At 45.7% G+C, this 14,185-nt stretch overlaps 1 protein-coding gene across 1 annotated transcript in view; it reads left to right on the top strand.

Annotated features, from left to right (window-relative positions):
- PRMT7 (protein arginine methyltransferase 7) overlaps positions 1-13,235 on the top strand; it is a 63,045-nt gene extending 49,810 nt beyond the window's left edge. The window contains exons 15-18 of the mRNA XM_044269532.1: positions 3,614-3,688; positions 5,336-5,496; positions 8,252-8,348; positions 10,538-13,235. Of these exons, the coding sequence (XP_044125467.1) occupies positions 3,614-3,688; positions 5,336-5,496; positions 8,252-8,348; positions 10,538-10,702 (498 nt within the window). The 3' untranslated portion in view covers positions 10,703-13,235. The remainder of the gene's footprint in view (positions 1-3,613; positions 3,689-5,335; positions 5,497-8,251; positions 8,349-10,537) is intronic.
- Positions 13,236-14,185: the final 950 nt, after the last annotated feature.

Below are 14,185 nucleotides of genomic sequence, written 5' to 3'. Positions count from 1 at the left end.
TATCCATGGATCCGTAAAAATCATGCGGACGTCTGAATGGAGCCTTACAGGGGAGTGATCAATGACAGGGGGGTGATCAATGACAGGGGGTGATCAGGGAGTGTATATGGGTGATCACCCGCCTGTCATTGATCACCCCCCTGTAAGGCTCCATTCAGACGTCCGTATGCTTTTTGCGGATCCGATCCATGTATCCGTGGATCCGTAAAAATCATACGGACGTCTGAACGGAGCCTGACAGGGGGGTGATCAATGACAGGGCGGTGATCAATGACAGGGGGGTGATCAGGAAGTTTATATGGGGTGATCATGGGTGATCAGGGGTTTATAAGGGGTTAATAAGTGACGGGGGGGGGAGGGGGTGTAGTGTAGTGTGGTGTTTGGTGCTACTGTACTTACCTACCTGAGTCCTCTGGTGGTCGATCCTAACAAAAGGGACCACCAGAGGACCAGGTAGGAGGTATATTAGACGCTGTTATGAAAACAGCGTCTAATATACCTGTTAGGGGTTAAAAAATTCGGATCTCCAGCCTGCCAGCGAGCGATCGCCGCTGGCAGGCTGGAGATCCACTCGCTTACCTTCCGTTCCTGTGAGCGCGCGCGTTCACAGGAAATCTCGGCTCTCGCGGGAGGACGCGTATATGCGTCCACCCAGAAGAGCAGGACCGCCGGCAGGACGCAATCCTGCGTACGGCGGTCCTGAGGTGGTTAAAGGGGTATTCCCATCTCAGACAATGGGGACAAATCGCTAGAATATGCCCCCATTGTCTGATAGGTGCGGATCCCACCTCTGGGACCTGCACCTACATCGAGAACAGATCCCTGAAGGTTGTGCTCAGCCGCCCTCCATTCATTTCTATGGGGCCGCTGAAAAGGCAGCCATGTTCTGTGTCACCTAGAGACAGGCAGCATGTTCTTTGTCACCTAGAGACAGGCAGCCATGTTCTGTGTCACCTAGAGACAGGCAGCCATGTTCTGTGTCCCCTACAGACAGGCAGCCATGTTCTGTGTCACCTAGAGACAGGCAGCCATGTTCTGTGTCCCCTACAGACAGGCAGCCATGTTCTGTGTCACCTAGAGACAGGCAGCCATGTTCTGTGTCACCTAGAGACAGGCAGCCATGTTCTGTGTCACCTAGAGACAGGCAGCCATGTTCTGTGTCACCTAGAGACAGGCAGCCATGTTCTGTGTCACCTAGAGACAGGCAGCCATGTTCTGTGTCACCTAGAGGTAGTTATTTAACATACAATAAATCGCCTTTCATATGTTGATGTTGTTCCCCTTATATGATCCCATGTACTTGCTTTGTAAAGGCCCCTTTACACAGGCCAACTTTGCAGGCAGTCATCGGCAATCACCACTGAACACACCACTGTAATACTGCTGCCCAGAAATCATGGTTTAGGTGCACGCTCCAGCGGTCTTTTCACCTAGTGAATGAGCAGCACCTTTACACAGGGCATTATCGGGAAGGAGCGCTCCTCGTAATAATTGCCCTGGTCATTGGCCCGTGTAAAAGAGCCTTTAGAGATAAACAGTAGTATAATTAACTGCTTGTAGTAAATGCTTCTTGTCCCTGCCGTGCACCTCAGCAGATATAACACTGGTCGTTTTATTCTGCTGACATCAGAGAGAATTGATTGTGTCTTTGTTCTCAATTTAAAAGAAGATGTGACCAGTTGTGCCGTATAGAGCGTCTGCTCCCAGTATCTTGAGTTCTTTAAAACGCACAGTTTTATCTTGTCCTTTCATGACTCCGTCCCCATGTATTGGAGTCACGCATCAGATGCCTTCAATAGACTCTATCCCCACTCATTACCTGGGCGGCCTGCATGGTTGCTTGTACGTTCAGATTCCCTGGCGACGGGGAAATCACTGTCAGTTATTGATGGTGATCACTCTTCAGGGAGAAGTTAGAATTCAGCATGTGGAACACTGAAATGGGGAATAGATGCTTCTAAAACCCTTCAGATTAGATCTAGAGCTCAAATGGATCTTTCACGCAAAGACGTCTATTGGCGCTTATATGGTACATTTGTTGTCCAGGATTAAAAAACATGGCTGCTGTCTTTAAAAAAAAAACTGCGCCACACAGAGCTGCGGTAACAGACACAACCCATGGGCAAGTATGCTATTTCTTAATGGATTTCCTTCACTGATTTTCTTTTCACGTCATGTTTTAAGCTATTTGAAGAGGAATTTGAACCTAAATGCTATTTTTTCTGTGCAGTGAAATACAATCTTTTGTCCCCAGTTATCAGACATTTCTGGGTTGGAAAAAAGCTTGTTATCCAAATCTGACAACTGTGACACAGGGAGGTTTTTTTTTTGGGAAGGCAGGTATTTTCCTCCCAACATGTGCGCCTGGGCTGGTTTCCAGCCAGGTGAGGTCAAATACCGGCCCGGAGTTTAAGTGCCGGACCGGGTTTTGGCAGCACCTGGCTGTCCTTAAATAGGCAGCTGGGCTCAGCAGCTGAGTCTCTGTGTTGGGATCTAAGGTTTTGTGCCGGACTGGTGGGCTGAGACCCATGTGCAAGGAGGAACAGGCCCCCTAAAGCCTGCTGTGGACTACTGGAGGCAGAACTACCAGCAAGTTGACTTGTGCAATATGAACTTTCCATTATGTGTGAATTAACACCAAGACTGCAAAGTGAAGTGTTGTTTTATGCAACTGCCGCAAGTGTGAATAAACACTGACGTTTGAGTTAAGAACTTGTATTTTGCCTCTGTACTGCGCCCGCTTACCCTATCTACCAGAGCGAAACCCCACACTACCTACAGCTACATAGACATACTACTGACCATTAGCAGTTCTTTTTATAAAGCTCTGACAGTATGAATGGCTTAGTGCCAGATAAAGAGCACTCAACGCAAAGTAGAAAACCTGTAAAAATCTTGTTAACTGAGCCGCTAATATCTTTTACACAAGAAAGGTTCTGAAGTGGAGATATACGAGATAAAGTAATGATCATGTGGTCGACATTGTTCTCGACTTCTCATCAGTAATCCGACTGAAGAGCCGGCTGCTTAAAGGGCATCTGTCAGAAGATCTCTCCCTATGACACTGGCTGACCTGTTACATGTGCGCTTGGCAGCTGAAGGCATCTGTGTTGGTCCCATGTTCATATGTGTCCGCATTGCTGAGAAAAATGATGCTTTATTATATGCAAATGAGCCTCTAAGAGCAATGGGGGCGTTGCCATTACACCTAGAGGCTCTGCTCTCTCTGCAACTGCCGAGCCATCTCCACTATGATTGACAGGGCCGGGCGTGATGGCATTTACACTGTCTGGCCCAGTCAATCAAAGTGGAGAGGACACAGCAGTTGCAGAGTGAGCAGAGCCTCTAGGTGTAATGACAACGCCCCCGTTGCTCCTAGTGGCTCATTTACATATATCAAAACATAATTTTTCTCAGCAATGCGGGCACATATGAACATGGGACCAATACAGATGTCTTCAGCTGCCAAGTGCACATGGAACAGGTCAGCCAGTGTCATAGGGACAGATCTGCTGTCAGATGCCCTTTAATAGATTGCATGGGGATGGGGTAAAGATTGTTTTAGTATTTTATCATCTTTTCATTTTCTGTCCCCTAATTGCTGCTGCTTTAGGACCTTTGGAGGATCAGAAGTCCATGTGGAAATTGTGAAGGGTTTGATGTCAGTATTATGGATGAAATGATAAAGGTTGGACATTTTCTTTACTGAATTATTCAGATTTAACGGTGTTTATTATTGAGGACCTGTCTTCAGGATAGGTCATCGATACCTGGTCGGAGGAGGTCAACACTTAGCATCCCAACCCCGCCGATCAGCTGTTTGAAGAGGCCGAGACAATTCACTGAGTGCTATGGCCTCCGCACAGCTTACCAAGCACAGCACCATTGGATAGCAGCTGTACTTGGTATTGCAGCTCAGCCATATTCATGTGATTAGGACCGAGCTGCATCTAGGCCATGTGATGAACGAACGTGACATTAGTTTTTTTTTGTTTGTTTTTTATAGAAGAAAGTGTGTGTATGATGTTCAGGATATAATTTAGTTTTTCAGTCACTCCATGTATTCTATTGCCCTGGATCTTTGATCTCCTCTTTGTTTGGACCTTTAGTACAGCAAACAGTCTCGCTTAGGCCCCCTGCACACGAATGTGTGCGCCCCGTGGTCGTGCTGCAAAATGCAGGCCGCAATGCACCAACACAGTCCGTGGGGCAGCCACAGCAGATCGCGGACCCATTCACTTGAATGGGTCTGCGATCCGGCCGTTCCGCAAAAAGATAGGACATGTCCTATCTTTTTGCGGAACGGAAGTACGGGACGAAACCCCATGGAAGCACTCCATAGTGCTTGCATAGGGTTCCGTTCTGTGCTTCCGTTTCGCACCATTCCACATTTCCGGATTTGCGGACCCATACAAGTGAATGGGTCCGCATCCGTGATGTGGAATGCCCACGGAACGGCCCCCGTGTATTGCGGGTCCGCAAATGCGGTCCGCAATACGGCAACGGGGCCTTAGGCTGTATCCTAATTCTGGTATTCTGTTCCAACATAGGAACAGAATGTTTGTTTGAATTGCCGTATCTGGCATTTACACCACCGGCGCCCAATGGATAACATTCACTATAATGGGGTCCACAGGGTTTCCTGCATGAGCACCGGTATTCTACTGCACGAAATACCCCTGCATTCAAATTTCGGATACAACAATCCCATTATTCTGTTCCTATGCCGGAAGAGAATACCAGAATTAGGAACACAGATGTGGACGTAGCATCCTCAGTCAGATCATCTCTGCGACTAGTTAGAGCCCCCTGTAGAGATTCAATCACCACACACTGTTCTGTCAACGTAACAATAGAGCTGCCATATATTATTCAGATTCTACAATCTACTATTATACTCACAGATAACATCTTTCCCCAGCAATAAAACAACAAAGAGTTCCCTATCTGTATAGGACTTTTATCCTTCTGTGCTGAAATGAAAAAGAAAAATGGCCAAAAATTCTTAAAAAATAGTTTTCTATGAATATTATGTTTAAAAAAATACTCCTTTCTGACAGAAGTGTCCTGTTTAAGACGTCACTAAAAACAGGGCACTGGTCATAAACAATAGATGTATCTGTGGTGTTTCTGAATCTTGAGGATCTTGTACAGATTCATGTGATAGTCATTGGGATATATAACTTTTTTATAATTATGCTGTGATTTAGATTCTAAACATTTTAAGCCATAATCGAGGTGTTGAAATCAGTGGGCTCTTGTCAGATATTTGTATCCGGTTCTCGAATACACTGTTCACAGTCATGTTTTATGTATTTATTTATATGCTCTTCAGAAATCTTTAGATTTTCGCGAGTCTCGGGAGGCTGAGCCCCATCCTCTTTGGGAGTACCCCTGCAGGGCTCTTTCTGATCCCACTAAAGTTATAACATTTGATTTCCGAGAGAAAGTCCCAACTGAAGAAATGAAAGCGGAAGGTTCTCTGAACCTTGTGAGGTGAGGAGGGTGACAAGGCGTGTGGAACATCACTGTGTATCGACAACTTTTAGCCACGTCTGTTAACTAGTTCACTGTGTGTCAGGACTATCAGCACTTAAAGGGGTTATCTAAGTTTGAATAAACCTCCCTAGGATGCCCAGCCCCGACCCTGCACATACTTACCTGGTCCCCGATGCCAGGGGGTTGCATCCAAAAGCAGGCCGCAATGGTGACTTACCTCCAAGGGGGCTGATCACCATCGCGGCCTGCTATTGGCTGCTCACCCCCCCGTCGATGGATGTTGATTTCAGCCGGCAGGGGACATGCAGCCACTGTGGAGAAACTCTACAAGAAACCAGCATCGTGGACCAGGTAAGTATGTGTAGGAAGCATCCTAGAGGGGGTTATTCAAACTTGGATAACCCCTTTAAAGGGGTTGTCCGATCTAGGAGCAGACAACCCACTTGCAAACAAATCCACTTGCCAGTCCACAGTACTCATCCCTTCCCACCTGGACCGGAAGTGGCTTGTTCTTGTCCCTACACGTCACTGTCACATCACTAACAGTGACATGCCATTCAAGCACATGTGACCGCTGAGGCCAGTCATTGGCCACAGCAGTCATGGAACCAAGCCACTTCTGGTCCTGCCAGGAATGGGACACTGGTGCTGGAACAGCAGAACTGTGGATAGAGGAGTGTTTTTTTTTTTTTTTTTTTTTAAATGGGGCACACCTTCTGACCAGTAGGATTGTTGGCTCCTGGGCCAGACAACCCCTTTAAGGTGCATTCACTGTAAAAAGTCCTATGTTGCGTGGTCATAAAACTCTGTAGGATGCAGTTAGGAGAGGGTATAGCTATCCCTGTCCTCTCTCTATACAGAGGAGCTGTGCAACAATGATGGGTCCCAAATACACTGGGCAGAATGAACACGGCTATGTACATAACTGGAGAGGACGGCATGCGGTATTATTCAGCTTGTGTAGAACTGTAGTAATGGTAAAGCGTTGATAGAGGTGGACAAGTGACAAGAAATCCTCAGAGAGTATCAGCTCATCTGACTTGCAGCTTAGTCAGAGATTAGCTCACATAAAATACCTTTGCTGGGAAAAGATAGAAAAAAGCAATTTCCGTTAATCATAAAACGAAGGACAAAATGGACAAGTAGTTATATGTAGTGCCTGGGAAGTGACTTTTATAGTATTCACGTACAGCAGCTGCAGATCAGCCATCATCGTTTCTTTATTTGTTGCTTTGTCTTAGGGAGCATTTACATGACCGTATTTTTGGTCCGCATCTGATCATCATTTTTTGCCAATCACACGCAGACCCATTAGCTTCTATGAGGCCGTAAAAAAATGCGGACAGCACACAGATGTCATCTGTGCAGCCATTTCGCAGATTATAGAACATGTCCTAATCTTGTCCATTTGGCAGACAAGATTAGGCAGTTCTACAATAGGGCCTACAGCCAGTGTCCATGTTTTGTGGAATGGGCTGTTTTGCGGACCACAAAGCAGATACGGTCGTGTGAATGCCCCCTTATCCAGGGAAAGTGGAAGAGAAGACAATGCTTACATCATATGCACGGTTTATAGCGGCCGGGCCCCTAGTCCGCTGGAGCTTGGATTCCCAAAACGAAGAGGCACTTGACTGCCCAAACCGCAGTGCCTCCTTCATTTTGGGATATGTGTTTGGCCCCAGTTCTCTTATCCACACCTACAGTACAGACCAAAAGTTTGGACACACCTTCTCATTCAAAGAGTTTTCTTTATTTTCATGACTATGAAAATTGTAGATTCACACTGAAGGCATCAAAACTATGAATTAACACATGTGGAATTATATACATAACAAACAAGTGTGAAACAACTGAAAATATGTCATATTCTAGGTTCTTCAAAGTAGCCACCTTTTGCTTTGATTACTGCTTTGCATACTCTTGGCATTCTCTTGATGAGCTTCAAGAGGTAGTCCCCTGAAATGGTTTTCACTTCACAGGTGTGCCCTGTCAGGTTTAATAAGTGGGATTTCTTGCCTTATAAATGGGGTTGGGACCATCAGTGGCATTGAGGAGAAGTCAGGTGGATACACAGCTGATAGTCCTACTGAATAGATTGTTAGAATTTGTATTATGGCAAGAAAAAAGCAGCTAAGTGAAGAAAAACGAGTGGCAATCATTACTTTAAGAAATGAAGGTCAGTCAGTCGAAAAATTGGGAAAACTTTGAAAGTAAGGGCTATTTGACCATGAAGGAGAGTGATGGGGTGCTGCGCCAGATGACCTGGCCTCCACAGTCACCGGACCTGAGCCCAATCGAGATGGTTTGGGGTGAGCTGGACCGCAGAGTGAAGGCAAAAGGGCCGACAAGTGCTAAGCATCTCTGGAAACTCCTTCAAGACTGTTGGAAGACCATTTCAGGGGACTACCTCTTGAAGCTCATCAAGAGAATGCCAAGAGTGTGCAAAGCAGTAATCAAAGCAAAAGGTGGCTACTTTGAAAAACCTAGAATATGACATATTCTCAGTTGTTTCACACTTGTTTGTTATGTATATAATTCCATATGTGTTAATTCATAGTTTTGATGCCTTCATAGTCATGAAAATAAAGAAAACTCTTTGAATGGGAAGGTGTGTCCAAACTTTTGGTCTGTACTGTATATCATCTGTTGGGGCGTTTAGGTGGACATTTTATTAAATATTAAAGTGATGGCATGGCCGCCTCTAATGTGTGCCTTCACCAAATGGTCAACTTTTTAAAAATCCATTTACCAGGTCAGGTCTGTGTCATGGAGTAGTGCTCTGGATGGAATACCAGCTCACAGAGGATATTGCTATCAGCACGGGACTGCTGCAGGTGACCGATGAGACGGTGAGTGTGAAAGACAAACTATCCCTGTCTGGAGCCTCTTGGTGTGTATATAATGACAGTATTTGATACATTTTCACAATATTTAAAGTCGATTAAATGTCACTGCTGTGACATCAGCCATCCGCTGTTACGTGCATAGAGAGAGGGCCCAAGTCGCTTCGTGCGCCCTTACTCCTCCAGCGTCCTCTGCCAGCATCTCCCTCTTCTTGTTAAAGGACAGGACTTGCTTCCCGCATAGTCATCTCGCTTGGGTCCAGCTTTGGCACGCTTTATTGCTCATTTGATTATGGATTCAAAGTACTTTTTTCTCCAGATTGAAGCAGCGGCTTTTCTACATTCAGCTTAGCTAGCCCTACAAGACATTGTACCTGCCTTAACCGTGAATTTCCTGGTGTCAGATTCCCTTTAAAGGGGTTTTCCCATTTGGACATTTTTGGCGTATCACTAGGATATGCCACAAATTTCCTATAGGTGCAGGTCCCACCTCTGGGACTTGTTCCTATCCCCAGAACAGGGCCCCCAAAGTGAAGAAGAGCCTACCGCACATGTGTGGCATCCTCTCTATTCTCTGCTATGAGAATCGCAGAAATAACTGAGCATGCTTGGTCAGACCTCCACCAATTCCCTAACTGAAGTGTTAAAGGGAATCTGTCAGCCCCGAAACTAAAATGCATTAAGAGGACTCCTGAGCTCATGCACATAATGGAGAGGGTTCAAGGAGGAGTCCTATCAGTGCATTTTACTGCTAGTTTGTCGGAGCACATCATCGGAATTCAACTATGAAGATAAAATGACACAATTGGACTCTGCTCCATTTACACTATGCGCACCTTTAGTTTGGGCGTTGTCTTAGAGCAGACAGATTCCCTTTAAGTTGCTATTAGTTACTCTGAGGAGCAGCCGTTTGTCGGGAAGGAAGCCTTCCTTCCCGACAAACGTCTGCTTGTCAAGTGGAGGCGAAGCGCTGCATTTACATGCAGAGATCACCTCCACAGTATGAGAACGAGCACTGCTGCTATGCTCGTCCTCATACAAAAACATTATTCCTGCTGCCCAGGAACTATGATTGAGTTGTCCGCACCTACGATCATTTCACAAACGTTTCACTTGTTCATCGGGTGGCATGCGCCAGTTTTACACATGCGGATGTTCGGGCCATTCCAGATAATCACAAAAGCACACAATCCTCAAACAGTAATAAGGGCATCTCCGTATATCAATAACACCTACAAAATTGTCCCCAAAGGAACAAATAATGATACCTAGAAACAGCATATACTAGAATATAAAGTTTTAGTAAATAAAATCAAACAAACATGATTAGAAAAGCATAGTAAAGGCAGAAAAAACCATCAGACGATGGTTAAAGTAACCATAATTGTAGTCCCGAGTACCCAACCCACAAGTCGCATAGAACCCCTCCAATAAGATGTACCACATTTCCTATAATCACAGTGGGATACAAAAAAAAACTAAATAATAATACTAATCATGATCCAATCATGTCTCTTTTTGGGTTTTACATGTAGGATATATTTATATTGTTATATAGTCTTTACTTTGCAGCCTGGTTGGACACTATCATTGGGATGTCCCCTCTAGGAAGTTTATAGTGAGGACCATATGGGAGCTCCTGATTAGTAGTCGTATCCCACCTGTGGTTATATGACGTGGTACATCTTATTGGAGGGGATGTGACTTGTGGGCCTGGTACTCTGGACTGCAGTTATGGTTACTTTAACCCAGGCATCCTCAAACTGCGGCCCTCCAGCTGTTGTAAAACGACAACTCCCACAATGCCCTGCTGTAGGCTGATACCTGTAGGCTGTTCGGGCATGCTGGGAGTTGTAGTTTTGCAACAGCTGGAGGGCCGCAGTTTGAGGATGCCTGCTTTAACCATTCCAGATAATTGCCCCGAACATCAGGCCGTGTAAATGCAGCTTTACTTCTCTGAACACCCAGAGGTCCCCTGTAATACAGCCCTGATTATATCCCTGCAGAGTGCTGACTGTAGTGTGCCATGCACTTATGGAAATGTCCAGGATGCTGTTTTGTGGACTCCAACGGATTTGAGCTGTCACTGTTATATGAAAAGGATTTGATTTGGGATTTCTCTTTTAATGTGCAAGACTTACTCAAGAAAGAAATATTAATGAAGAATTCTCATCTTACTCCTGTCTGTATTGCAGGGCGACTGTCAGTGGTATCCACACCGCAAGCAAGGAGTTTACTTTTTCAGCTCTCTCTGGAACCCGGGACCATCCACAGCGGACAGCCACAGTGCGGTCACTTACCATTTGACGTTTAAGCCACAAATGGGAGACATACAAATGAGTTTCATCCCTACATCTTAGCATTCAGAGTCTCAGAATATCCTGCTGTGCTCTCCTGGATTTCCATATATCCTGCCAGACCTGTGGCTTTTAATTATTCTTGTAAAATATTTGAATATGTCTCCCAAAAAGTAAAATTATTGACGGTCCGTTTCTCCTTATACTGGCCTGATTGTGGCTCTAGCTTCACAAATCTGACCTTAGGACACTGTCTGTCAAGTAATTGTCTTATGGGTATAATCATTGTAGACTGAGCCATGAATATATGTTTTAGTGTATGTATATTGTGGACATTATTGGGTCCTTCTGTGGTGCTTACTGGTTTATTAGTGGGAGGCTCTTAGCAGTTGTGACCATGCGGATTTGCTGGTAGTCTAGGTGAGGGGCAGGGAGAGCAGAGCAATCGTATCTTTTGTGAAGCTTTTATTATCAGGAGTAGTGTGAATATGAACTTTTATTCTTCCAAGAGGTAGTGCCTTCTGCATTGAACTTATTTACAGCCACTCCCCCTCTGCTAAAGTGGGCAACACAGCAGTCACTCAGAGCAGACGGGAGAACTGTGAAGCAGCTCAATACAGAGACCACGTCACAGTGAATCCTTGCCCTGGAGCAGTTCCTGGCAGAATAAAACGTCATAGTCACACTATTCCTGATAATAAAAGCTCCACAAAAGGTATATTTGTCCTACCTAGTGCAGTTTTACATGGCCAATCTTCTGACAGGTTCCTTTTAGGGTGCATTTACACGACTGTGGCATGTTTTGCGGTCCGCAGATTGCTTATCCGCAAAACATGGATACTGGCCGTGTGCGTTCCGCATTTTACAGGGTCGGCACTATATAGAAAATGCCTATTCTTGTCGGCAAGAATAGGACATGCTCTATATTTTTTGCAGGGCCGCGGAGTGGAACAACACGGTGTGCTGTCCGCATCTTTTGCGGACCCATTCATACGGTCGCGTAAATGAGCCCTATAGCCCATTTTCAAATATCTTGCCAATAAAGTAAATGAGCAGGGGGTCCCCATTCAGTATACTGTTCTATTCATCCGGGCAGGAAGCAGCTCTGAAGGATGTGGCACATCTGTGCATTATATGGTCAGACCCCTAATTTCAGCGAGAACTGTTTAATGTTACCGTTTGGACAGTCCCTTTTTTGTTAGGATGATTTCCAAGATTATGATCACATCAGGCTGCTGAGAGTCTTATGGGCCCTTTACACGGGCCGACAATTTCGCTCGTTATCGATGATCTTGTGATGTAAATGCTCCGCCGTGCAGCACAAAAGACCACCGTTTGCCAGTGACAGATAGTGCTGTGTGAACACTATCTCCTGCCGGGAAACAACGAGCCTATATGGGGAAGAGCGATGGCATTAGCAGATTGCTGGGAAAAAACGCTTCCTGCTAGATCCTCGTCCCGTGTAAAGGGACCATCAGTGATCAGCTGTAATCTGTTGAATTCCCTAGATGGTCTTTAATTACCCACAGAGCCACAATGGGAAAATGAAGCATTCCCGATGTCCATTGATCTCAGTGGACTGTCTCTGTACTTCACTATATGCTGCATAGTCCAGAGTGAGAAACGCTCTTTGTAACCACTCTCCACTCTGGCCTAATAGATGGGAATCCTGAACCCCTAGAGTTCTGAAAATATAGAAGAAAACCCCTTCCCACCTTGGGGTGTGATATCACCTTGCTAGTCGTACCTGTGAACCTCTGTATTATTTCAGATCATTGATGGCCGTGAGCCTAGGAGCTGCGCCCATGCCGTTACTTGTGGGTGCCGTCTGTAGTAGATGTCTGTAATACTGGCTGCACCTAAGAAGCTCCATCGGTGCCCGCATGACCTGGTCGCAGGGTGCTGATGGGTTTTTCTGGTGAGGCAGCTGTCACATGCAGGAGTGGAATGAAGGGAGAGGTGACCCACATCTATTACACATGGCATAGCCTACAGATGTAGCAGGGTTAACACACAAACTCTTAACTCCAATTTCTTAACTCATCGCGTTATCTTGAAACAAAAGCCATTGAAAAGCAATTGAAGGTGTTTGCTTAACGCATTTAGTTTAGATAACATGTCTCCTAAAGCACGAGTGTTAACTCTACTACATCTGTACATGTCATACATATTTAAAGTGGGAATGTCCTTTAAAAATCCCCAATATTTGCTATAAAGAAACTGAACAAAAATAACGTACATTACCTAGAACAGGACATCATTCATTGAAATCGTAGACATGCATAGGACGATATGTACCAGGATGGCATGCATAGGACGACATGTACCAGGATGGCATGCATAGGACGACATGTACCAGGATGGCATGCATAGGACGACATGTACCAGGATGGCATGCATAGGACGACATGTACCAGGATGGCATGCATAGGACGACATGTACCAGGATGGCATGCATAGGACGACATGTACCAGGATGGCATGCATAGGACGACATGTACCAGGATGGCATGCATAGGACGACATGTACCAGGATGGCATGCATAGGACGATATGTACCAGGATGGCATGCATAGGACGACATGTACCAGGATGGCATGCATAGGACGACATGTACCAGGATGGCATGCATAGGACGACATGTACCGGGATGGCATGCATAGGACGACATGTACCGGGATGGCATGCATAGGACGACATGTACCGGGATGGCATGCATAGGACGACATGTAACGGGATGGCATGCATAGGACGACATGTACCGGGATGGCATGCATAGGACGACATGTACCAGGATGGCATGCATAGGACGACATGTACCAGGATGGCATGCATAGGACGACATGTACCGGATGGCATGCATAGGACGACAGTGTACCAGGATGGCATGCATAGGACGACATGTACCAGGATGGCATGCATAGGACGACATGTACCAGGATGGCATGCATAGGACGACATGTACCAGGATGGCATGCATAGGACGACATGTACCAGGATGGCATGCATAGGACGACATGTACCAGGATGGCATGCATAGGACGACATGTACCAGGATGGCATGCATAGGACGACATGTACCAGGATGGCATGCATAGGACGACATGTACCAGGATGGCATGCATAGGACGACATGTAACAGGATGGCATGCATAGGACGACATGTACCAGGATGGCATGCATAGGACGACATGTACCAGGATGGCATGCATAGGACGACATGTACCAGGATGGCATGCATAGGACGACATGTACCAGGATGGCATGCATTCATCACATTGTGTGTGATTTCTAAATCTGTGAAGTGAAGCAGAGAGGACAGCGGGAGGTTTCCTCAATGTTATATTGATCACCGGACTCACCCGTGATACTCCCGTATAACAACCTGCTGTACAGAATCAGATATTCTGGTTTCTGTAAAAGAAGCTGAGAACATTTTAGACAACTGGAACGAGTCCAAGGCCTCCATTGTGAAGTTGGATGGAGACAGACTCGATTACCAAATTATGCTTCATTCACACGTCAGTGTTCGGTCAGTGTTTTCCA

Source organism: Bufo gargarizans, chromosome 10, assembly GCF_014858855.1.
Source record: "Bufo gargarizans isolate SCDJY-AF-19 chromosome 10, ASM1485885v1, whole genome shotgun sequence".
Classification (NCBI taxonomy): domain Eukaryota; kingdom Metazoa; phylum Chordata; class Amphibia; order Anura; family Bufonidae; genus Bufo; species Bufo gargarizans.
Note: the sequence above shows the minus strand (reverse complement) of the source record. Positions and strands in the feature narration are given on the sequence as shown.